The sequence below is a fragment of the Daldinia childiae genome (assembly GCF_008694065.1).
Source record: "Daldinia childiae strain JS-1345 chromosome Unknown Scaffold19, whole genome shotgun sequence".
NCBI lineage: Eukaryota > Fungi > Ascomycota > Sordariomycetes > Xylariales > Hypoxylaceae > Daldinia > Daldinia childiae.
This window is the reverse complement of record NW_022984660.1, coordinates 56099-81922: the sequence shown is the minus strand read 5'-3', so window position 1 is coordinate 81922 and position 25824 is coordinate 56099. Positions and strand designations below refer to the sequence as shown.

Genomic DNA, 25824 nt, shown 5'->3' with positions numbered 1-25824 from the left:
ATATTTAGCAGGTGCGTAGGATAGCAACGCAACAAAAAAAAGAAACCGTGACCTGTACATGAAATGGAAGAGAGAAAAAGTAACTATGTACAGTCAGGGAAGTAAAGCAAATAAATAAAACGGCACATAAGGCATGGCGAAGACTAGGAAGTATCAGCTTAACCTACTATTAGGTAGTTTGCCAATATCATCCGTACATCGGTGGGCCGAGGTGGCTCGTTTTGAGAAGCTTCCCGCAGACTAATGATCCCTGATCCGCATTATCACCGCTTTTCGGATACCCGGGATATGGGACATGGGATGTGATCTCGGGTGTACAAGCGAGCTAATATTAGTGTCCAGCTTATGTATTTTCCATTCCTTCGAATATATGTATATACGCTCTAACCCATTATTTTTACATAGATAGCCACTCATACTTTAGAAGTGCGTAAGGAGTTGTGTCATACACATTGGCTGATCCGTAAGTTGTAAACTACCCCTCGTAACTTGTGAACCTCGGCTTGCAACGTAGACACGTTGGATGCTGGACGGGGCCTGCTTGGCCGAGGCTCTAGAGCAAATTCAAAATCGAGGACCTGTATCCATAAACGAAACATGGCAATGCATTTATGTCGTATATCGGATCTCGTCCGCTTGGGATGGGAAGCACTAAGCGACCTTTAACCAGGTTCAAATATATTCTAGGAGGAAAAAGTTATTGATATGACTTTACTTAAGCTACAAATAGAAGTTAACACTGCTAGCGATTATCCTATTTCGTATGGGTTGCTGAATACTATCCAAGGACTAAACTAATGAGGGTTAATAAATTAGTGACTATAAATGGGTGGATTTTCTAGGATTAGAACACGACCTCAGATGAGTCGAGACAAGATTATTATGATTCGCATATGAGCATATTTATTGACTATACTGTATTTAGGCATAATAAACGAGTTATCAGTAAAGTCACTCTTAGTCATATAAAGAAGACAACGAAGGTGGAGCTGGTTGAATATTCAATGGGGAAAGCAGCATCGGAAAGCTTCCGCTATCATTTCTACTTTGGATACATTTGGAACTTGTCATTTTGCGACACGTTGGCACCTTTGATCCCGCACCAACGACGCAATTAAACCCCAAAGTCATGATTTCGAGAAGATAATCCCGTTAATATACGTAGCCATGTCGTCGTCCGTTTCCACAACCCGACACGATGGTATCTCATCCGAAACTAAACCGGCCGTAACGATTGATAGCGGCCGTTCTAAGATAAATGATGGCGCAAACCCACCATTGACGCGAAAGCAGCCACCACCGGAGAAGCCAGAAGATATTCACAGACGGTCCTATATTGTCGCATCATTCTGGTTTATTGTATTATTCTTAGGGTTACCAATATGGTGGAAGACAACGACGATATATCGGGCAGATCTACCCCTAAACCAAATGATGGATTGGGCCGACGGCAGGGTTAGAGCGACCTTCATAAATCTCTAGTAGATACCTATGTTATTAACTAATTTATCTCTATTCTAAGGCCTGCAGTCCAGTATTCCCGATTAAAATCGCAATCGATGCGCCGACATTACAGAAAGAAGAGACCGATAATCTCGTGCGCATTACACAGCAAGCTCTAGAGTCTAATAACGACTTTAAAGGACATCATATACAACTTGAAGTATCTCCACTAACTAGTACACGTCTAATCCACGACTCGGATATTGCTCTCACGGTACGACTAAGTCCTGGCGAGGCCGCTACATCCTCCCTCCATCCTCAAGCGCCCATCCTCGAAATCACCTATCCTCCAAACTCGATACCAGCATCCGATGCTGCTTCTTCTGGCTTTGCGACATACTTAGCAACGCAGCTTCGATTAGCCTTTTCCGAAGAGCGGGAAGTTATGTCATATCTCTTAGCAAAGTCTTCCACACCCTTCGAACAACGGCCTCTAGAAGCCTCTCAAGACTCGACCGACTCTTTAGCCAAGCGAATGACGAGATCCCTAAAATACTCTCGGACCTACCATCTCACATTCTCGTTATTCACAAGCGGACCATCTCCAAGCAGCTGGGACATCGAGTCTGCCATAGACGAATATATGAAACCGATATTGGATTTACTCGGCCCTATCCATAACTTTACCATCGATACCCAAGTTCAGCTGTACGCCGCTCCCGGTGTGCAATCGCAAGTACTAAGCAAAGAAGATCTGTCTTCTTTCATCAATGCTGCCGAATGGCCCCTGTCGCCCTCTATAGGAGGTGCTCCAACGGTCAATTTCGTTGTATTCATCGGCAACCAAACCATCGGAACCGCCTCGGAGGTTGGCACTTCCCAATCTTGGCTTATACCGCAATGGGGCTCCGTATATCTTTTACCACCCCCTTCAACAAATCATGTATCTTCAGGGATATTAAAACAACCTATCCTAACATTCGCCTCGCATCTACTTTCGCTCCTCGGCACACCACAATCGGGATCCTTACCTATGCGACTGTCGACGCTCACGCGCATCCGATCTGCAGACTTGCTTTTGCGTGCTTCCTCTTCTCTAGGATCGCTGGCTCGTCTCTCATTGGCTCTGCCGAGCATATCTATCCCTTCCAGTGTCGCTGACGGCGTGGCTGAGTCTATGTATCACCTACAACTCGCATGTTCCGGCCTTGGTGGAACTGACGGGCTTGAGCATGCTCGCATTGCTGACGTGGAGGCCGAGCGCGCATTTTTCGAGAAGAGTATGGTAGGACAGCTTTATTTCCCCGACGAGCACAAGATTGCTGTTTATCTGCCGCTGCTAGGCCCTGTAGGGGTGCCTCTGGTTATTGGCCTGTTGAACCAGATCAAGGCCTGGAAGAAGGCGAGGGCGGAGAAAGCGAAGAAAGCATGAACGATTCTCGCAACGAGAAATAAGTAATATGGAATAAAATCGGGCATAGAAACGCTCCGGTATATTAAAGCTTCGCCAACGTATTACCACTTTATCAGTGGATATCAGTGTAAGTAGCTTAGCATAGGCGGTGATCACCAAGCAGAAGCAGGCTTATGATCAGAAGTTTTGATGCTTAGTTCGTCAATCTTCTTATGAGCATTGCTAGACCCAGGGATAATAGCATCTCGGCCAAATTATCCAATGTAGGAAAGTAAACTCGAGACACTAGCATATGAGCTACACAACATACAGCCCATAAATAATTAATAGCTCCAGCAAGTCACTACGCGTACGGACTTTACACTACATTAGGTAGCATAATCACAGTAGTACATGATAAAATTTTGCCGAAATAATGCATATTCCTGATCTGACGATCTACCCTTACCCACTGTTAACAGAAAAGTGGATTATAAATCCATGATACTCACTTAGATCAGATCTATTAGCCCGAGCTTACATAGTAGTGGGCATAGAAGATGTGTAATGAGAGACAATGATAGGATGTTATTAACCTTAACTAGGCACCCAGGTAGTATACACTACTGTAATTATAAAGAACCATACATGATTCAGTGGGGTTAAAGTTGGCTTCTAGGCCTTTAAAAGTACCCCCTAATGATCGTCGCACTTTCGACTATTTACTTAATACCCTCCATTTCCATATATTGACTAAAGTATATGTGTTTAAAGCTTAGGTGTCTGCTATTAGACTCAACCTTGTATTCTTCCTGATAATATTTTGATAAGTGAAACTAAACTATGAATACCTCCTAAAAGAAGCAAGTAACACATATTCATCAATGAATTTATCAATACCTAACCTTTCCGAAGCGGTAGCTGTTATTCCGCTACCGCTCTCGGCGATTCTGTCATCGATATCTTGGAAACAGCTTATCATACCTGGCGTTCTCATATACGTAGGGTTATGCAGAGCGTTACGCTACCGCCGCGAGCATGCTCTACGCCGAAAGCTTGGATATACCGACCGCTCCTCGTTCTCACGCATGACAGCTGTTGAAGCCCAGCAGGTCATCAGGTTCATGGCTACGTGGGAGATGCCGCTCTTACACTTCTTGGCTTTGGAATTTGGGCTCTTCAAGGTGAGTTATGTGACTGATTTTAGTTGGGAATCACTGAGACGAGATGAGATGCCTCATTTTTGTCCCGTTCTTCCCTTTTTTTGGTGATGCTTTGCTGACGCTAGGACGGTGGTCTACTAGACGTACGGTGTCGAAAGCATAAGTCGTTTACTTCTTGGCACGAGAAACTTGACAGATCCGGTTATGAGCCTCAAACGGTAAGAATTATTTGATATTCCTAAATGAAAGTGGACTCGATACGACGATCGGGTATATACCTGTTATCATTGAGTACATCGTACAACTTTGTAGCAGAAAGGGGCATATACTATACATATAGAATGAAATGTCGCTAAATAGTAGTTTGCAGATTCGAGGATACATCAGCTTTAATCGGCGAGTTCATGCTAAACCCGCCAACATCGGAGCGAGCTATGAAAGGGTTGGCCCGGATGAACTTCCTTCACAGCAAGTACGTCAAGGAGGGGACTATCTCTAACACAGATCTGCTGTACACTCTATCTGTGTTCATATTAGAACCGCCACGCTTCGCACGCCTGTACGAATGGCGACCTATGAACGATATGGAATACTGTGCATACGGCGTCTTTTGGAAGTCGGTAGGCGACGCTATGGGTATCGAGTACAAAGGTCTCCTGGCACACGCTGAATCGGGATGGCGTGACGGTATCGAGTTCGCCGATGACGTTGCAGCTTGGGCTCAGGCTTACGAGGTTCAAGTTATGAAGCCTAGTCCCGTGTCCGCCAAGCCCGCCCGAGCATTAATACCTATGATAACATATTGGGTGCCATGGTTCGCGAAGCCTTTTGTAGCCGACATCGTGATTGGCCTTCTCGGTGGGAGAGTGCGCGAGGCATTTATGTAAGTTGACCCCCTACTTTCTTACTGTGCTACACTATAATATAGTAGCGTTTAAGTCACACACCTGTCATATCTTATTTTCCCCTTTTCGGTATCATGCATCTATAGTTAACCGATTTGCTCTCTTGGCAGGTTACCCGAGCCCGATATCACGGCCGTCGCTACCGTATACTCTCTTCTCACGCTTCGACGTTTCGTCTTGCGATACCTAATGTTGCCGCGCTTCTTCGAGCTTAAACGGTTAGGCGACCCTGATCCAAATACGGGCCGCATCGCGCAGCCTATACCATACGGTAACTATCCCTTCTACATCAAACCGACGCTATGGAACCGTTGGGGACCTGTGGCCTGGGCTATCTGGCTATACGGCGGTAAGGTACCAGGAGACAACCCGGAAGAATATATGCCGCAAGGATATTTGTTTTCAGACATAGGCCCTAAGAACCGCATGGGTCTAGGGATTCAAGAGGTGGAAGCCGATGCCGAAAGAATCAAGGCTAGCAGATGGACCGGATGCCCTTTTTAATGATGTGAATAACCGTGTTCTCACCTATGGGTCTTGGTAACAAAGTCGCGACAGCACTTGAGCTTTAGAATATCCTAAGTAAATATATATATCTCATCGATTAACCAATTAATTTACTAGCTAGATAAGTGAAGTAAGCTTAAAATTTCATTTTACCATAATGTTAGTCTTTCCGACATGTGCGAGACAAAATAGGGTAGGGCTTTTAATTCCGAATAGAACATTACCCTTTAAAGCATATGAACTATTATATTAGAGCTTTATACAATAAAATACTCTGAAGCAACGTCTCCAAGAAACTACAACGACCTCTTAAGGCAGCAGTTGATATACGCTTCGGGATCTACTATACATACATATGTAGGTAGATCTGGATGCGGCTCCATACAGTAAGCCTCTCAGATCGGAATAGACTTGTATAGTGGATAGTTTTCAGTAATCATAATAATAATAACATGAATGGACAATAAGATATTGTCTTTGAAGTTTAATGCTTACATAGGAGGTAGACGGGTAAGCTCATGTAGACCATCAGCTCCATGTATGTATTTGTGGGGCAGTGCCCTAAGCAAAATCTTCCTATAGAATAGCCTTTTAGCAGGCAAATCACCACAGCCCGCTTGGCACAGCGGTAATGCGCCTCACTAGTATTGTTTAAAATACTACTAAGGAAGCTATGAGGAGATGACTGGTTCGACTCCAGTAGTGGGCATTTCTTTTTGCTTGTTTTTATTTTTGCTTAACTAGGTTATATTTTACATTGGCTCTTACTTTTCACAACATCTTATTTGACTAGCCCTTCACGTCAAACCTCAATCAATCGAAGGGTAACTTGAAAATTCAGCAGATCCGACATAGCTGGTATGTCACACATGTCTAGATACGCTACGCATGTATGTATTATGCGCGCCAAAGACCAGACCGAAAGCCGTTCGTTATTAAGGGGGAAAGGACCGACAAGAAGGGGGTAGGGGAGGGGACGCCTCAACGGTATAATATCGTACTAAATGCGCCACTACTTTTGGTAGAACATCTAGAACATATAGCAAACAACTTCAAAAGTTAACTCCCTAAAAAAAACCCACCTGATGCCGACGAGCCGGGCCGTCCCATGCAATAGAACAAATCGGCCCCATAAGAAACATTCCATACTACCTAACTAAAAGTTCGGTCTTTAAGTGGAACTAGGAACAGCAACAATAGACTTTTTAGTAACTACCTACATCTAGATATATGCGGTCGAGATACACATGTACGACCAGGCGACGCAGCCGTGTTCGACGTTTTCTCGAGGCGGTGTGCGTGTCTTTTTATCTCCATCCAACCGCGTTCTATACATACCTAATGCAGGTATATACACAGGTCTACGTGGGAGAGAGTTAAAGAGATAAGTTGTTTGTTTTAATGCTTCCTTGGGTAATCCATGGCAATTATATGCGAACTAAAGTAGTAGCGGCCGAGGTCAACAGGGAAATCTTAAAGAGATCTTCGAGATTGGCCATCCTGTACGACCCGCGAATCATCGAGGATTCTTCTCTGACGATTATGGCAGGGATAGTTCGATTTCGGTATTAGAACATAACAAGCACAACGTGGCATGGCATACAGTTCTCTCGTGAGAAAGCTTGTCGACATAACCATGTGCTCCAATGGGAGAAGGCAATTACTATGTGGGAGATACCGTCAGACCACTCGGAAAGAGCTGGTAGATACTGGCTTGGCCTACTTGGGACTCCAGTGGAATCCTAAGGAGAGGGGGGCAGACCGGCCGTCTTCTCCAATCTCCAACTCAAGAGTCTTTGATCTCAGCTGTCTGTACATCTAGACATCATCGATGTAACTAACACGCATAATTCGTCGGCCCTTATGCCCAACGTGCATATTACGTATCAATCAACAACTCAATGGGCTTCTCTATTGGGATCCCAGTATATAGGTAAAATCAAATATGTCGTAATGCATACATAGTAGAGCTGGGTACTAGGTATGTAAGAGCTTCCCCTGTAAGTCGTAGCCAGCATAGACACATACCCGGTTCGGCCCCTCCCCCGCTACCAAACATCTTACCACCAACAATATCACTGGCTTATCCCATCTCCTTACGCTTTTACATAGATAAGTTTGATTTTCCTTTAATGAACCTGTCATATTCTTCTCCTAATTAAACGAGACTCGAACATTATAAAATTTTGAGAGCATATTTATATAATTAGGAGTTAAAGGCTTGGATGTTACCCAATATTTTTCACTTACACGAACGGGCAACATTAACATAGGTATTTAACCTAGTCGGGAGAAGCACGACGTGTAGCTAGCAACATGTCCGACCCATCTGCCAAGACACCGGCGACAGCATCGGGTACGGCTACTACGGGTGCTACCGCTGGTCCAGCAACATCATCCAAACCGGGATCGCAAGCAGCATCGCCAGCAGCAGACGCTCCCTCGCCCGAATCTCAGACATCACAGACCAGTAATCCTCATATTCTTCCCGCGTCGCATTGGGCTCAGCTACCGGTATGTTGGGGACGCGCTTCGAGTCGCCACAAGAGAAATTAATTAATTAATTATCGTTCTAGCCTGTTAACGTGCGCGAGGATGATGATTCTGCCTTTGAAGATGCCGCCAGCTCGACCGCCTCGTTAACTGCTAGTATCCTCGAGTATCGAACTGTTCATGGTCGCACATACCATAGCGAACGCGGTAACGCGTTATCCTGGTAAAAACCACTATAGCATGGTAATATGAGACTCGCTGGTGCTGATGTATATTGAAGGGGCCCCAACGATGCTATTCACGACGAGTCCATGGATATCTTGTAAGCTCCTATATATTTTATTCATATGAAAATAAATTCGCTCAACATTAGTTTCTAGTCATCATATCGCGACGATAATGCTGGATGGGAAAATACTTGCTGCTCCTCTTAGTGACGATATTCAAGTAAGCAAACACATCATGCGGACGTCTTGCGACTTACACTAAACATACTATAGAAAGTATTAGACGTGGGTTGCGGTACTGGTGAGTTCCACAATATGATATAACAGGTAGACTACTTACTCGGAAGCTAACAGTTAACTGTCAATTTTCTTAGGGATATGGGCAATGTAACTATTCAGAGTTTCTAACAATAGTTCATACGAGCTAACACGATCCAGTGACTTCGCTGATCAATATCCTAACGCCGAAGTGATCGGTGTCGACGTTTCACCGCAGCAGCCGCAATGGATCCCGCCTAACCTGAGATTCGAGGTAGACGACGTAACACAGCCGTGGACGTACGAGCCTAATAGCTTCGACTATATCCACATACGTTGGCTAGTAGGTGCTATTCCAGACTGGTACGCCCTATTTAGAGAAGCCTACCAGGCCCTAAAACCCGGCGGATACTTGGAGAGTCAGGAATCTTCGTGTATGATGACGAGCGACGACGGCACAGTTAAAGACGGGTCCCCTCTCGATCAATGGAGCAAGGTATTCTCAGAGGCTGGAAAGAAGACGGGTCGCACGTTCAACGTTATAGAAGATGACTTGCAAAGGAAAGCGATGGAGGCCGCGGGCTTCGAAATTACTTACGAGACCGACATCAAGGTACGTGCTAGGGAGGCTGCTAGGGAGGCGACATGAAAACCTCCATTTGCATTATCATTTGCATTACCAGGTTAACATTCCGTTTGTAGACCGCATTAAGTGGGTGGCCTCGAGATGAGAAACTCAAACAGATTGGCTTGTACACCGGGCTTGCTGTAGGACAGGACATCGAAGGTATGATCTCGTTTCCTAAATTTCTCAAGTCATCTTATCATTGATTCTTACTTCTCTCGTAGGATTTTTGACTTACTTGTGGACTATGGTGATGGGCTGGACGCCGGCGGAGATCCAAGTCTATGCTGCACATCTACGACGCGATATGCGCTCGCCTAATGTCCACGCCTATTACCCTACGAGAATAATGGTTGGTCGGAAACCTTTGACGGCAGGAACTGCCTCGTGATAAGCATGCGTTTATATATTTCAACTATATACTTGTGGTCCCTGAAGGCTTCTATGTGGAATTTATTTATTTATTTGAATATATGGAAAGCAGATAAGCGCATAGGTAACACGGGAGCCAGCAGATATCCAATTACACAGTGTTAATACGCAGGCTTGGCATAATTGATAGTAATATTCCTTAATTTATGAGTTGCAGTCAGAGGTACCCATGGTGTTTAGTAGAGTCGTGATGTTAATTATTATATTACAACCGCGACACCTATACACCGGATTCGTACCTACCTAAACTGGTACCTAAGGAATCCCACGAGGAGCTTGTTAACCCTCTTTTTAGACAACAAAGAATTTCTTTATCGAACGAGACCTACCTTCTAAGTGAATAAATTAACGAATCGTATGATATCGTGAGTTTGATACGATGCTGATGCTTAGAAATTTGAAAGCAAATCTAGGCCTTTGATCTATAAACAGTGGCTGGTGATATACAGAGGTTGATCCGCACAGTTGTAACTTTCTACGAGCACATGGCAATGTCGTATAATACATCATGCAGAATTTAGGTGTCTATCCCGTCACCCCAAGTCTCATGTAGAAAATTGTAGAAAATTACCCCACACATATGCTTCTTTCCTTAGACCCCGACGAATACAATTTCAAGACCTTCCCATCATTTAGCCTCTAACATAACAAATACATAGGTATTTAAATCCTCGACTATTTGAGCATAACTTTCTTCGGTTCCCAGAGTTAGCAAATACTACTCTTTTCACCCCACGCAGTTTCTCCTATAGCATATCTCCCGGAACTAACATTTCAATCTCAAATCGAGAGCATGGAATCACAGATTACCGCCAATCAAGCTCAATCCCAGCTTGGAGTACTCCTTCAGGGCATCGGCAAATTGGTAGAAGTAGCGCTCTCGTCAAATAGCACTATAGTACAGGACCATGCCATTAAATCCGATGGTACCTTACTTCGGTCTCGTCAATCCGAGTTGCTTAAGGAATTTAAGGATATGATGCTTGCGGTTCAAAATAGGGCATCCAAGGCGATCTATGAGGTGGAGACGAAATTGGGGTCATTGGAAGACTTGCCTGGTATCAATTCGGGAAGCGAATTGAACCGCTTGTTGGGATGCACGCTCCTAGGTCGTAGACCGAGCTATAAACTTCGCGACTCTGTCCACGGCATGCCCCGTCCACAACTAATCACCTACGATGAAGCTAACCCGACGCTACCCCAGAACTTTGGGGATCCTATCGTGGCCTTGCAGCCTACGTTGCGAAACGTCTGGGTAATCCAGCATGCTTATGCAAAGCTAATAAATCATAAAGAGGTCCTTATCCAGCAATATCTTGCTGCAGCAGACGAAAGTGCAGTAGTCAGCCGTAAAATATCTCGCGAGTACTATGAAGATCTCAGCTTAGGACAATTACCTTCAAAGAACAAGCTGGGCAATTTGCTCGATGTCAAGCACTCGTCGTATAACCATGCGACACACGATCTGCAGATTGTCCTCGTCTTCAAGGAACTTGATGGTAGCCTCAAGTATGTGGAGGCTGTGAAAGGAGATCCGGTGAACATAGGAAATTACGAAGAGGATGGTCAATATCTGGTACTACCTGTTGCTGAAGCAAGCATCAAGAACCTCTACGACGCATATAGATCTCTCAGAAAGGCAACTTCAGAACAGCGTCGAGCTACTAAGGATAAGGAATTTGCGGCCAAGCTACCTGTGGATGAGATGGACGAGCTCCAAAAGCAGTTCAGCTCTACCGGGAATGGGCTTATTAACGAGACGAATGTCAGTAGTACTAGGAAACGTCGTCGAATGGTAGACGATGACGGCGAATGAATAATCTAATATGAAGAATACGTGAGAGTATTTCTGGACCTCGCACATCTTACACATCTTGAAAGTATTTAAGAAATTTTGTTAAGACTGGTATAAGAGGTGTATTATTAGTGAATAATTAGGTAGCACCTGATGCAACGGCATGGTGCCCATTGCGTCAACAGATAGTGGACCAGATTGCTTAATTGGGGCAATCTAATTTCCTCGATAGGAAGGACGGTCAAGAAGAGAGCGGGAACGGGAACATCACGATAAACATTTCAGTGTCGTAAATATCCTGGAAGGATTTAGAGAAGAAAATTATCATATTTATTCCCCGGGAACATATGATGCAGGTTGGAGCTGAAGGTAAACGAGGCAAGACAATGCGAGTCGAATAATCATCTACCTACCACAAGAATACGCGATGTGAAAGGATGAATGTAATAATACATACAATAGGCGAGTGCGGGGTGTTACGAATATGATATCCAAGGATACCTATTATAAATATTATTATATATAATATTATTATATATCTCATCTTATATCCAATACCTTGGACATCAATGTTAATGTCACCGTTTTCTTTCAAGCCTCTATCCGAGTGCTAAGCTGAAAAACTAACAGCCTCAATCCCTACTATCTCCATCCCACCCGGTCAAGGGTCAGGTACCAGCCAAACCCAAGCTAATGCAGTCTGGCTAGTTGCTTTACCGAGTTGGTACTCCGCTGTAGATAGGTAATCCTTTGATTGCGTGCTTACGTCGCACGCGTAGCGCGAGTACAAGTACGGCTGTTTTGCCTGTCGTGTGTTCTTTGTTCTTCTATTGCTAGTCTGCTAGTTCCTTTGATAGCATCTTCACGGACCCGCTAGCTGTCTCCCGCAAGCGCCATGTCGTCCCTCAGAAGTATCGCGGCCGCTGTCTTACAGCTAGGCTTCTTGGCGCATACGGGACTCGCGAGATCATGTGAACGAGTCCCTAGGCTGGGCGCTGTTGCATCTGAGAGCTCTGTCTGCTCTAAGATAGGAACCGACCTACTTCAAGCCGGTGGAAATGCTGCTGATGCCCTTGTCGGCACTGTGTTCTGCGTCGGCGTCATCGGCATGTACCACAGTGGCATTGGCGGTGGCGGTTTTATGCTTGTCCGCGGTAGCGATGGGAAATACGAGTACATCGATTTTCGAGAAACGGCTCCGGCCGCTGCTTATGAGGATATGTACGAGAATAACACCGACTCCAGTTTATATGGCGGCCTAGCAAGGTAATAAACCCGACCTGGATGGGCACTTAATACCCCCTGTCTCTTAGACAAATTATGATACTAACAAAGCTGTAGTGGTGTTCCTGGAGAGCTTAGAGGGCTAGAGTATCTGCATAAAAACTACGGGAAGCTGCCGTGGGCAGACGTGGTGAAACCGGCCGTCAAAGTCGCTCGGGAAGGCTTCGAGGTGACAGCAGATCTCGTGAAGTACATAGCATCCGCGACGCCAAACGATTTCCTCAAGGATGACCCAGCCTGGGCAATTGACTTCGCCCCGAAGGGTTATATTGTCAAGCTGGGCGAGACAATAACGCGCAAACGCTACGCCGACACTTTGGAAGTTATTGCTAACGAGGGTCCGGATGCATTTTATACTGGCGCTATTGCTAAGGCGACAATAGCAGCGCTGAAAGAAAAGAATGGAACTATGACGCTGGATGATTTGAAGAATTACACAGTCGCAATTAGAAAGCCTTCTGAAATCAACTACCGAGGCTATAAGCTTACGAGCATCAGCGCCCCGGCAAGCGGCGTTGTAGCGCTCAGTGCGCTGAAAATCGTCAACGGCTATGAGGATTTTGGAGATCCTGCTGCGGTCAATTTAACTACTCATAGACTGGACGAGGCTATAAAATTTGCGTATGGTCAACGATCTGAACTTGGTGATCCTTCTTTCGTCGAAGGGCTTGACGAGTACCAGGAGTCCATGATTTCTGATGCGACCGCTGCTGAAGTGCGCTCTAAGATCTCCGATTTCAAAACCGAGAACGTCTCGTACTATGACCCGGCCGGTCTCGAGAGCCTTGATACTCCAGGCACAAGTCATATTGTCACTGCCGATAAGAGCGGGTTAGCTATCAGCCTTACGACAACCATTAACTTGCTTTTTGGATCCCGTTTAATTGTACCTGAGACCGGTGTAATTATGAACGACGAGATGAACGACTTCTCCATTCCCAACTCGAGCAACGCGTTTGGTTACATACCGAGCCCGGCAAACTTCATCCGCCCGGGTAAGAGACCTCTATCTTCCATCTCAGGGACTATAGTCGAGACAGCGGATGGAAAGTTGTATTTCGTTATAGGATCCGCCGGTGGTAGTCGCATCATCACGGCCACCATCCAGAATATCCACCACGTACTCGATCAGAACTTTACGACAGCCGAGGCGTTGGCTGCACCCAGGCTACACGACCAGCTCAGTCCTCCCCAAATCTCCTTCGAGTATTCTTACGACAACAGCACGGTCGCGTACCTGAAGTCGCTAGGTCATAATGTGACTTGGGTAGCACCGGGTCAGAGCACAGCGCAGGGTTTAAGATTACTACCGAATGGAACTTTTGAGGCGGCTGGGGAACCACGACAGGTTAACTCTGGTGGCTTCGCTGTATAAGAGTCTTAGAGGCGGGATGGTAATTATTTATGAGATGATTGTTATGTTAGTATGATATACTTAATATCCGGGCTATATCGAATTGGCAGCTTTCATTAGCTTGTCTTCGACCATTTGAAATAAAATAGTAAATATTATTCACTTGACTGGATTAGGTATTTAACTTGCCCCTTCACGCGGGTAATGTCTTATTCCTAGCCTTCCGTGCGACATGTCTTACCTTATTATCTTCCTTTGACAAGCCCCTTTTTAGTCCGACATGTCACCATAGCGGTTAAAGTAGAATTGATCATATTATTTGATTCTACTAAGGCGAACTAAAGCAAACCTATTTTATCGCCAATTCCCGTAATCTCCTATTTATCACTACCTAAGTCTATTTCTACCTCTGATGGCTTACACCAGTCCGTAGTATTCGGCAAATGGATCATCGGTCTGGTTCATCGGGTTCCATTCCATCAGGTTTCGAACCCTCTCGCTTTCGTTCCTCCCGTATAGATGCTCAACCCAATTTAGAGTCATATCCGTGCCGGCGCTGACTCCCGAGCTGGTCCAGGTATCCCCATCGACGACCCACCGGGCCTTGGCGATCCAGTTCACCTTGTCGGCGTGTTCGACTGACTTGACCCAGTTAAAGGCAGCCTTGTTCGTAGTGGCGTTCTTTCCCTCGAGCTTGCCGGTACGCGCCAAAAGCGAAGCCCCAGTGCACACGCTCATCAAGTAGTCGAGCTTAGGCTCCTGTTCGACGCGGCGGCGGATCCAGTCTACGTGGGGTTGCGTACCATTAATGTTGCGGGTACCGAAGCCTCCCGGCACGAAGAGTACGTCGAGATCCGGCGGGTTGTCAAAAGTGTGCGTCGGGAGGACGAACTCGGTAAAGTTGGGTGATGCCGACACAGCGCCCATGCCACTACCCACGCCGGCTATGATGGTACGGTCCACACTAACCGGCTCCAGGTCTGTCGACAGCAGCGACAGCGTCATGTTATAATTCATGGAGACTAGATTCAGCACACCCAGAGGCCCGAAGACGTCTATCGATGTGAAGGCCGGGAACAGCACGTAGCCTATACGAAGGGGTGCTAGGATATCGGGTTAGCTAGAGCGAAACGCGCTGTTATCCACCTAATAGATAGGTAGATGGCAGAGACAACTTACCAGTTATGTTAACCATGATGAAAAATATGATCTGACTGTCTGTCTGTGGGTTAAGTTACGTTTGCTTTGATTTAAGCAGAGTGAGATGTTGTCAATACGGCATCGATAGGTGTTTATATAAATGAGTTAACACAAATGTGACTATCATGGTAGCCTAGAGTTCCGTGTATTGTAAGACAATTAGTCAACTAATCCGAGGCATATCGGAGAGAGCACTTTTGAGAAAATATAAGACGCAGGGATCGTAAATGAGATCCTTCGTGAGCCGCACTTTAATTGCAGGTGTATGCCAGCATCCATGGGGCATCCATTGTGTTGATACCTTCTTACTATAGCATTAAAGGATGCCGTATTGATCCTAATTGGGGAACGTAGTCTTCACCGACTCTTAGCTGGACATGTCCCCTCCATTAAGCCCTTAATCCATGAATCGAATCCATAGAGTCCACGAACGTGACAGGAATGATTAATCCGTTGCATATGTTTATATCGATCTGCAGTTTTCGTATAGTCTATTGACTCCGAATTAGATCGGAGAGAATTGAGCTATATCTTATGTCATCAATGAGAGTTGAATCCAATGTGGATAGGTTCACTTGTGATGAGTTTAAGAGTTCATGGTCTGTAGCTCTATCACAATTGTCCGAATGCGGCTTATTGGAGCAATGATTATAAATCAAAGGAAGATATTCTTTTTTATAGTTCAATGCCAATATGTGGTTCAATTTGAGACCTTTTGTTCTTTAATAGTTTCCAGTAAAGGCGTGGCGGTTATGCTCTAACTACCATAGGTATAAAGTCGAGGCAGCAATAGATACTATAATCCTAGTAGATTAGCATTAGGTTCTTAGAGCAAGTTTAAGTATCGTGTTCTACGAGGATAATCACTATGTGGATGATGAAGTTACATCGTAAGTTCTATATTGAGATTTCCCCACGATTGAAGATGCATCAACTAACATTCAACTTGACTTAACTAAGCTATAACCTGCTCCTTGGCAGCAAAAGTGCCTTCTTGGCAATTTAGAAACACTCTTTACAAGGTTGTCAACGTAGTGTAGTTAATTATTGTCTTCAATCTATCTTTAGAATATTAGGTACCTTGGTAATTGATTATATCGTCTAAGAGTGAGTTACAATTGCCAATAACTCTTGACTATGCATCGTCCTTTGGTATTTGGTAAATTCAGGTTGCGCTATCTTTTTTTATCAAGCTCGGAAGTTGGAGATGGAACTTCTCTCCTTTCATCTCAATGTACAATCTATAGGATGCTTATTATGCAGCTCCTGAAACGAAAACTTCACTTGAATTTAAATTGGTAGTTGAGAGTTCAAGTTCGAGTATGCGTTACCTTGTCGTTAGAAATGTATTGCCTCGTCATACTCAATCGCATTCAATAGAACGAGCTCTGTCTTCAATATGTGCGAAGACCAAACACCCCTCACTAGGTACCGCCCCCCTCACATGGACGTCTCCAATGTATTGTATGTCTCAGAAGAGCAACTTTCTACGACCAAAAAGCTGGAAATCTACAACTCACTCGATAGGACGACGAGCGTTCAGTATAGAAAGGAGAACTCGTAAGTAGATTGAAGAATGGTATTTTGTAACTGGATTCGCTAATCTCAGCTTTAGTGGCTGATGACATTCCTCCAAGACCGTCGAGATCTCTCGCGGGGAAAGTCGCTATCGTGACAGGAGCGGGTTGCGAAGGTGATGGCCTTGGTAACGGTCGAGCAATTTCGATTCTATTGGCCGAGGATGGGGCCTCTGTCGTGTGTACAGATGTAAACCCCTCGTGGGCTGAACGTACTAGCGCCATGATAGAAGCAGAAGGCAAGGGGGAGAGTATTAGCTGTCAGGGAGACGTTACGAAGTCGATCGATTGCCAACACATTGTAGATGCAGCGCTGTCCAAGTTTGGGCGAATTGACATCCTGGTTAACAACGTAGGCATCATGGGCGCCAGAGGTACTGCCACGGAATTTGACTTGGATCAGTGGCGTCGTGGGCTCGACGTAAATGTCACAAGCATGGCAAACATGGTCAAGTTTGTTGTGCCCGAAATGCGCAAGAATACTGAGTCGTTAGAAGGGATTCGAGGAAGTATCGTTAATATTGGATCGGTCGCGGGATTAGTAGGGGGTACTCCCCATTTGTTATATCCGACAAGCAAGGGTGCTGTTCTGAACATGACGCGCGCCATGGCAGCGCATCACGGGTCAGATGGTATTCGTGTGAACTGTGTCTGCCCAGGTAAGCGAGGCACAGCGAGAATATTCCCGGTTTATCTCCATCTCCGTACACTAAATCCTATCAGGTTATCTCTATACGCCCATGATATATGCAAAAGGAATAAGCGCACAGACTCGAGAAGCGCGAAGAAACGGCACTCTCCTACGAACAGAAGGTAACGCGTGGGACTGTGCGACGGCTGTTAGGTTCCTAGCTAGCGAGCAAGCTCGTTGGATCACTGGGAGTATTATCACGGTGGACGCCGGAACGACCGCCGTGTCTGCTATTGAACATGTGTGAAAACATAGGTATTAAAGGGGGTCTAAGATGTTTGGTGGATGACTTGAGACTTATTGTTGTAGACTTCGTCTGTGATTCGACCGTTAATTTACATGCTCATTATATCCGTAGACCGCATATGAAAGTACCTCCCAGCCATTTGGTTTATAGCCGACTCTTCGTGAATAAAGTCATAAACTAGGCAGGCCTATAAGAGGTATGTATTAGTTTTTGGTCATATAATCCGGTAACGGACGAGTCGACAGCGCCATAGCCTCGATATGATACGCCAAACCCCGCTTGGGTGATCCTCCAAGAGACGAGATCGGCTTAACGGGTTCTTAATGACCTGTGACGATCAAGCGGACATGATGAATGTATAAATCTATTTACTCTCCCTATAATTTTGGGACCTAGTTGTTCAAGCGTTGGTACGCATTCGTAAATGTCAATAGTTGATTTCATGATAATAAAATGTCGTTACACTCTATACTTCATCACGAACTGACCCCCGGTGCTGGTTCTTCTGCAGCACTATCGGCAGCGAGTCCTAGAAATGGAGTCTCAAGGACATCACGAGAAGGGCTTAATCGTCAAACAGAAAATGGAGAACCTCTGGTACCGCAACACACCGTCCCCTCTCCCGAGGACATGCAGCGTGTATTCGATGTAGCCCCGTTGAATGTTACTAAAAAGAGCCGCCGCCTGGCCACAACTACGCTTATTGTCGCCTGTAACCTTATGCAAATGATTTGCAACATGATAGGTATAGCTGGCGGACTGGTGATTAGTGAAAGGCTTGGTGTGTCGGGCGTGCACGCCAATTGGGTTGGTGCTTCTTATGCGTACGTGATACTCAGTTACCTTGGTTATGAATCACAAATTCAGTAATGGCTGTTAACATGTATAAGTCTTACGCAAGGAACTTTCGTCCTCGTCAGCGGTCGTTTTGGGGCCGTATATGGGCATAAGAACATGCTCCTACTAGGGAGCTTACTCCTCATCATATTTACTTTCGTGTGCGGATTCTGTGATAACTTCATATCATTTAATGTTATGCGAGCGATATCCGGGATTGGAGGAGCCTTTATCATGCCGAATGCCGTTGCTATGATCGGCATCACCAATCCGCCCGGCTTCACGAGGAACTTGAGTCTGGCCTTCTTCGGCGCATCTGCACCTATAGGGGGTTACATCGGCGGCCTCATCGCAGGGGGATTCATCGAACATGCATATTTAATGTGGATGTTTATATTCATGTAAGCTATCTTGTCATAGGATTATATCACCCAGAAGACTACTAATACTCGTGATCAGTTCAGCTATGAGCTTGGTAGCCACGGTGGCCTTATGGGCTCTTCTTCCCCGAGAAGTTCCCGTCGACCGTGGTGGGAAGATAGACTGGATCGGATCCTTTCTCTCCTTAACTGCCTTGATTCTCTTTAACATCGTATGGAAGTAAGTCTCCTGAATTCTTCAACAAGCTTCTCATTAACTTAACTCCCCTCGTTAGTCAAGCACCAGCCGTGGGATGGTCAAACTCCGTAGTCATAGCCACGCTTGTCGTGTCTGTTGCTCTCTTTATTGGATACTATATCTGGGAACATTACTTTGCATCTGATCCCATTATGCCATTGAGCATCTTTAAGGCGCCATCTTTTACGCCGTTAATCTTTGTGGTCCTTCTCAACTTCATGGCATGTGGTTGTTTGCTCTGGTATACAGTCCTATGGCTACAAGAGATCCGTCATTGGACACCAATGCAGTTTGCCGTAGGCTGGACACCTTTTGGAATTGGAGGTGCCGCTGCTACTTTCTTAGCAGCCTACCTCATCCCGCGAGTGTCGGCGCAATGGATCTTAGCAATGGGTGCTTTCTGCATGCTGATAGCAAACCTCCTGATTGCTACCATGCCAGAACAGCAATCCTATTGGTATCAAGTTTTTCCGAGCACCATTTTGAGCTCATTATCACCCGACTTGACTTATACAGCAGCGCAAATTATTACCAGTAACTCGGTTAATCGGAAGCAGCAGGGTGTTGCGGGTTCACTTACAGGATCCTTACTCCTATACGGGACTGGACTTGGGCTCGGATTTGCGGCGACCGTAGAGTCGGAAGTTACCAAGAGACACGGCATGGTAGCAGGCTTCCGAGCGGCTCTATACTTTGGAGTAGGCCTTTGTGTCGTAGCATTGATACTTGACATTTGCTTTGTAAGACTCGTACATGATAACCGTGAGGGTTGGGAAGATCCTGCAGATGCAGACCCAGCCGATGATGTTGCAGCGCCAGTGGCAACAGGAGCAGAGTTACGAGAACTTCGACCGCAGTTGGAGCAGCGTTGAAATGGTATTCTATCCCTCGGGACTAAGGGATCTATTACGAAGGACTACTGTGTTTAAATATTCGATTAAGAAAATAAATTAAACACAGTCATGATCAGAAGGTCTATAGTAAGCCCGCATCATGACAGCCAAAGTATCGTTAAAACCCCTGGATCCGTAGTTGACGGTCTAGTACAAGTTACCCCTGAGTACCTAATATTACCCAAATTCCCCTAAGTACTACCCCTAAGCGCACTCGTCACTTTAAAAATAGAATGCTCTTATTTCGCAAAGTATTTTCTGGAAGGTTATTGGAGTGATAGTTTAAGTATGCAAATGGGAAAATCAATTATATGTACCTACGCTGGTATGTACATACCCAGTTATCAACTCATAGATACAAGTTCTATGGCACCCTTCTGCTTGAAGTCCCCCTTTTATATCCTAAGCATTATCCAAGTCGTCATATATATCCTGTCTAGTCCATATGCGCTCTGTATAGAGTAAAATAACCGGTAAATGTGCATGACAATAGCGAAGCTTATCATTCTTGGATCAGCATTCATCCCCAAGCGCCATGTGTCGAATAGAAGTTTAGATTAATATCGTAGTCTTGAGGATAATCGAACTCGACGCCTATCCCCATAACATTCATTTATCCCACGAATCATAGGATCGCATCTAGTGAAATGGGCAACGCTTCTCAGCACGCTTCTCGGATGACTTCTCAGTACGCTTAGAAATCGTGCCAGGTGATTGGGGGAAATGCTGAGATGCGACGAGCTTATCCATTAGACCTTCCAGATCACTTTCCGTCATGGGTTCCTTCATCTTTGAGAAACCAAGCTCATACGGTAATCGTTCGTTTTCTATTAAAAAAAGTTACACTGTTAGCTTCTAAATGCACTCCATAAATTATTAGACATCATCGCCTTACCAAACAAGTACTCTACGTAGGCCTTCGGAACTTCGCCTGTCTCCTTAGATCCTAGAATAGAGAGATATGCAACTGACTCGCCGATGCTGAAGTCTGAACCCAAGTGCGAAAGCGTGTACTCGGGGTTCGTAAGGTTCGAAGTCATAAGACGGGCCACACGCGCGTTGGCTGCCATCTGTATAGTAATTACATCTCCAGTCCAGTATGATTTAGTCTGGTTAAAGACAGCCTCGTTAAAGACATCCGCAGGACCAAAGAAAGAATCCTGACGACTATAAATCTTTGAATTAGTGATTTATGATTTATTATTAAACGAAAAAACATCATCGTGATAAGGAAACAAACCTCAGGCTTCCATCATGTTCCAATATGTTGTGTCTGCTAAGGTGGTCTAGATCGAAGGTCGTCGCGTTAGGTTGAGGGTTCGTAGTCACGGCGAACGAGTGCAAGAAGCTGGCGAGCTCAGGGGCGAGATTCAGCGCCGAAGATAGAGCATCTACCGTCTTATTTACATTGATGCTCTTTCCGTCGTGAGGTAAAAATCCGTGGTTTGCTAAACTGTTAAGCATAGGACAAGGCCCGCGCACTTTATTTGTAGTGTTAGCATCGCGGTACTCAATATTTTCTTCGGCCGAGTTTTGGTGGATAACTTACCGTCACTCGGCCCGGGACCTTCCCACGGGGCCGTATCGGCGATTGCGGAGCCAAAGGCTACAGCGGAGGAGAGGTATACTAGCTTCATATTGATTTAGTTTGAGTTTGACTTGTTGATGATATTAAATCGTGTTGAGATGATACATTGCTGGTCGCACCAGCTTCCTTATATACTTCTAATATCTCGACTGTAAATTCATTTTCGGTTAAGCGGCTCATACAACGGACCGGAGATTATCGAAAGAATGAATATTCCGGACGTTGTTGACGTAGGGTCTGGGTGCCGCGTCACCATCGCAGGCAGCGATTTTAACAAACCGCATCAGTATTGCAGATATGCAGTAAACGCCGTACACGCAGTACTATCACACCCAAATTCCCTCATTTTCTATGCATAGAAGCCCTATGTGGCGGTAAGTTTCGTCCGCGGACCCCGGCCATGAGACCTACCGGGTTGTGATCCGGGGAGCTTAGCTTTGAAGCTCTATCGTGGAGACGAGTCCGAAGGGCGATAATCGCGCCTTGACACTGTCGATCCTGCGGCGGAGCAGTTATAACAAATGACAATATGGTTTCATTCTTATTGGCCGGAACGCCTTTTTGAGATGTTTCTCGATCTATTCCTTGAGTCTTCTAGCGAATAAGCCATCACTAATTACAAACATGGGGTTGATATTCATGCAATACTTACCGAAAGCCGTCACACTGCCCTGACCTGACCGCATACACGAGTGGAGCCGGGAAAGTACCGAATTCAGGGGTAAATCGGACTCAATCATTGGTAATGTATTAATCGTCTGCCTTAATTGGTCCGAAATTTATGAGAGATCCGGAGATATTCCACTTCACCCCCTAATGAGGACATGCGGCTGAGTCCTAACCGCTTCGGTACCGATTTGATAATCCACAACCATGTGGTATTATCTTAACCCGATCCAAAGCTAATTATGTATTATAATGCATTATATCGTTCGAATATCACTATATTAAACGCTCGTGCTTATGTAGAAGACAGGCTATTACACTAATTTATTCTTCATTTAACCCGTCTACCCTATCTGTCATACCTCTACATATCTCTATATGACGAAAAAGCCTTATAAGGGACTGCCCAGGCAAAATTGCCGATAAATACTAGGTACATTCGATACGTCTATAGCGTCCAACGGGATATTCGAGGGGCTCGTGCTCTTGACGCCCCATTTGCTAGTCACGATGGATCAATCAAACGAATGACCGAAGGAGAGCACCGTTGCACCCAAGAGGGTGGCTGTGTAAAGGAGTAAAGGAGTAATGATTATTCGTTCGTTTTAGTATGGCAGTTCGAAACATCCGAACCGGCCAACGAGAAACTCAATAGTACCAAGAGCTTATGCCACGTCACTAACGGCGGTGATACTATCGTGCAAACGTATACCTCGAACACGGTATTGAGGCTTAGGATCGCTATCCAAGCTTGCCAAGTAAGAGAAGCTTGATAGAATACTCTATCTTAAGACTCGGGATAGTAAAATTTCTACAAATTGACTGGCTTGATGCACCAATACGATTACGCAGAGAGTCGGAATTCATGACTCTATTTCCTTTTCCGGTCACCGACTACAATATCTTGTTCAACTCTTGTACGATCGACATAGGGGTGAGTTAGGTGCATTTAATTAGACTTGAGTACCTGGTTTAGACAACGATTGTATATGACGCCTGACTTGCCACCGCGTCATGACTATACTTATATATCTCGGATAACCGGCATCGTACTCGCTGAAGCTGCTGCTTGAAATTCTATGTTTATATCTGTCGATGCATGATGAAGTAGTATCAAATCCGTGCTCGTGCAGTATAGCGACAAGGATAGCTAGGTAAAATGGCCATCAACTATGTCCATAGTCGTAAAGCAATATGTCAAATAATCTGATCGAAGCAAATAGCATACGAACGGAAGAATAGGTCGGTGCAAGTGGCAATAGAATCTATCATGGATACCAGTCAGTTCTAGGAACGATTATGATTAAGGGGGCATCCAAGCCTCGATCCTTCGGCATAGTTTAACGCCTAATAAGACCAAAAGAAACTAAAAACAAATTAGTCGAGAAACTGATGAGACAGCACAAGAATAAACAATAAAAGGGGGGCGAGCTAGAAAGTAATTATATACCAGATCACGTTCATAAGCTATAGATATAATATTCATATAAATGCTTTAGACAGCCTACTCGTATCGTAACTGCTATACTGATTTTATTTACTGAAATTCCCGGTTCTCCTTGAGTTCGTGATAGATAATTAGAATAACCAAGACCTTGAAAGATGTTGGTTCCTATTGCGTCTTCCATACAAAAAGCACTCATGTTGTACTGCTTACCATTCTTAAAGTAATATCATACGTTAACATCTACTACCTACAATCACCTACGTGTATCGTGGCGGTGGAGTAGAAGATACGTAAAAGGATAAATATATGGATCCAGATGTATGTCTAAAGCGAGTTATCAGAGGAACCCTAGAAGAATAGAGAGCGAGGCTTAGGCGACACGTGCTAAAGCATCAGCTACCGGATAGGTTGTGTCTATCACATATTATGGTGTAAATTAAGGCCTGAACTGGTATGCGCACACTATGCCCTAGTGAGGTCCCAGGATAACTGCTATGAGATAGCCCCTTAATCACTGTATACCACGGCTAGTATCACTGCCTTAGGGGTTAATCTAACACCCAGCGTCACAAGCCTTGTTGGATACAAATTAATAATACAGTAGAACGTTCATGTTACAGCCGGGGGGTAATAAGTGCTGTTAGCAGGAAACTAGTTAATACTACGGTATAATAGCCGTATTAGGTAGCTCTTACCTAGGTAGGTGCCTTGGCTAAGTCACTGAGCTTCTCCGCGAGCGAAAGGCGACGCCTAACTTATGTACACATTTTTGCCAAAACCCCTCGTACTATATCTAGCAATAGTCTCCTAATCACACATTTTAGTAAGAATTGTTCCATATTTCGTTCCATCGTTGTAGACGAACCAATTTGTCCTTATTTGTTCTATTTCTATATTGAAGTGAAATATTGTAGACTCAATGTCACGAGGTGGACCAAGATACTACCCAGGGAAAAGCTAAGTTGCTCCGTGAGTAACTCCAAATGAGTAGTTATGGGAGCTTACGGCTATACATACTAACAGCGTCCTTTGTTCTAGATGTCTCATCTAGAATCCTAATACTAGAACTATACCTACTAATTCCACCGAGCGTACTTAACGAATAGTGCAGTTAAGGAGAGTTCCAAGTCGATATTAGAATAAGGACCCTCACCGACAATAGCAATGTCTGTAGTCTTTATAACGTCTTGAAGTAAACCGCAGGACGTGATGGCTCAACAATTGCAGCAACTTTTTTTTCGGGGGCGTTCAGATTCTAATAGATTTCTAAAACCTTAGTTGCCAACGTTGACAATCACAGTAGGTTTCAAAGTGAATCAGAAATGTACCTGTCTCAATAACTCTACTCAGTTAGTATTTATCAGGGGCACTAACGGCTTATATATTTCAAACTCACTATACGTTGCTGTCGTGTAACTATTCACGCAAGAGATGGAACCTCTACCATGGAGGCATTCAAATTTTCTATATTTTCAGTCCTAGACCAACGATTCTTCACCCTTTCCCATGCTTCCTGGAACATCATCGTACGGATCCTAGCTTTCCATTTGAGATCAGGCATATCCCCACTTTCTCGTCACACATAGTTCTAGGTATTCATCACGTTTTCGGCTTCATCCGTAACGGAAATCAACCATGCCGAGCTCAGATCACTACGGCGCCGGGGGTGGTAAAAACCTGCCCCCGTTCAACGTCAATAGGTATACGGGTCAATCCTCGAGGGCCAATTCCGGACAGACGCTTTCAATTCTTCAATCCGGTAACCCATCTGGAAACGGCCCCAAGCCACAGTCCGTGGAACCTCCTACGGTGGCTTATGTTGATCCACCACGACACACCGTCCCGCTCCAGACTTGCTTAGTTTGCGAGTTCCTTGGAAAAGGGAAGGCTCACGGTTGAGACACTATCTGGGTCGCTTTTATCTGTAGCTACCTAGGTTAGGTACCTTAAGAATGCAACCGTTGCGTAGGTATATTAAGTAGTGGATAAATATACCTAAGGCTGGACAGGCCTGTACTATAAACGACGTATTTACTTTTATGTGACTCGGTCATTAATGTAACCCATCATATGATATTGTGATCGTATTCATGTGTAATTATAGAAATGATTACTTACCTAAATCTAAATACCTATAAGGTTAATACCGCGATCCGCAACATGGAGCGTCGGAAAGCGGAC

At 44.9% G+C, this 25824-nt stretch overlaps 9 protein-coding genes across 9 annotated transcripts; 7 read left to right on the top strand and 2 right to left on the bottom strand.

Moving 5' to 3' along the window:
* Positions 1 to 1167: 1167 nt before the first annotated feature.
* Positions 1168 to 2875, top strand: GL218_09381 (GPI transamidase component PIG-S like protein; the record flags this gene model as incomplete). Its single annotated transcript, XM_033586214.1, has 2 exons — positions 1168 to 1455; positions 1523 to 2875. The coding sequence occupies 2 exons, from the start codon at positions 1168 to 1170 to the stop codon at positions 2873 to 2875; spliced, it is 1641 nt and encodes a 546-aa protein (XP_033439637.1).
* An 845-nt stretch (positions 2876 to 3720) lies between these two features.
* Positions 3721 to 5408, top strand: GL218_09380 (uncharacterized protein; the record flags this gene model as incomplete). Its single annotated transcript, XM_033586213.1, has 4 exons — positions 3721 to 4020; positions 4141 to 4217; positions 4370 to 4882; positions 5015 to 5408. 4 exons carry the CDS (start codon positions 3721 to 3723, stop codon positions 5406 to 5408), a joined length of 1284 nt encoding a protein of 427 aa, XP_033439636.1.
* Positions 5409 to 7727: 2319 nt separating this feature from the next.
* Positions 7728 to 9405, top strand: GL218_09379 (uncharacterized protein; the record flags this gene model as incomplete). The annotated part of the gene is made up of 6 exons (XM_033586212.1): positions 7728 to 7925; positions 7988 to 8127; positions 8185 to 8226; positions 8570 to 9002; positions 9092 to 9176; positions 9239 to 9405. The coding sequence occupies 6 exons, from the start codon at positions 7728 to 7730 to the stop codon at positions 9403 to 9405; spliced, it is 1065 nt and encodes a 354-aa protein (XP_033439652.1).
* An 834-nt stretch (positions 9406 to 10239) lies between these two features.
* GL218_09378 (uncharacterized protein) lies at positions 10240 to 11262 on the top strand (the record flags this gene model as incomplete). The annotated part of the gene is made up of 1 exon (XM_033586211.1): positions 10240 to 11262. One exon carries the CDS (start codon positions 10240 to 10242, stop codon positions 11260 to 11262), a length of 1023 nt encoding a protein of 340 aa, XP_033439631.1.
* An 874-nt stretch (positions 11263 to 12136) lies between these two features.
* On the top strand, positions 12137 to 13900 carry GL218_09377 (Gamma-glutamyltranspeptidase 1; the record flags this gene model as incomplete). The annotated part of the gene is made up of 2 exons (XM_033586210.1): positions 12137 to 12507; positions 12583 to 13900. The coding sequence occupies 2 exons, from the start codon at positions 12137 to 12139 to the stop codon at positions 13898 to 13900; spliced, it is 1689 nt and encodes a 562-aa protein (XP_033439655.1).
* A 396-nt stretch (positions 13901 to 14296) lies between these two features.
* On the bottom strand, positions 14297 to 15074 carry GL218_09376 (Isonitrile hydratase; the record flags this gene model as incomplete). Its single annotated transcript, XM_033586209.1, has 2 exons — positions 14297 to 14982; positions 15059 to 15074. 2 exons carry the CDS (start codon positions 15072 to 15074, stop codon positions 14297 to 14299), a joined length of 702 nt encoding a protein of 233 aa, XP_033439632.1.
* A 1404-nt stretch (positions 15075 to 16478) lies between these two features.
* GL218_09375 (uncharacterized protein) lies at positions 16479 to 17594 on the top strand (the record flags this gene model as incomplete). The annotated part of the gene is made up of 4 exons (XM_033586208.1): positions 16479 to 16507; positions 16581 to 16639; positions 16695 to 17315; positions 17380 to 17594. 4 exons carry the CDS (start codon positions 16479 to 16481, stop codon positions 17592 to 17594), a joined length of 924 nt encoding a protein of 307 aa, XP_033439653.1.
* A 453-nt stretch (positions 17595 to 18047) lies between these two features.
* GL218_09374 (uncharacterized protein) lies at positions 18048 to 19921 on the top strand (the record flags this gene model as incomplete). The annotated part of the gene is made up of 4 exons (XM_033586207.1): positions 18048 to 18418; positions 18485 to 18832; positions 18891 to 19031; positions 19087 to 19921. 4 exons carry the CDS (start codon positions 18048 to 18050, stop codon positions 19919 to 19921), a joined length of 1695 nt encoding a protein of 564 aa, XP_033439654.1.
* A 660-nt stretch (positions 19922 to 20581) lies between these two features.
* On the bottom strand, positions 20582 to 21579 carry GL218_09373 (putative sterigmatocystin biosynthesis peroxidase stcC; the record flags this gene model as incomplete). Its single annotated transcript, XM_033586206.1, has 4 exons — positions 20582 to 20769; positions 20838 to 21109; positions 21183 to 21423; positions 21492 to 21579. The coding sequence occupies 4 exons, from the start codon at positions 21577 to 21579 to the stop codon at positions 20582 to 20584; spliced, it is 789 nt and encodes a 262-aa protein (XP_033439658.1).
* Positions 21580 to 25824: the final 4245 nt, after the last annotated feature.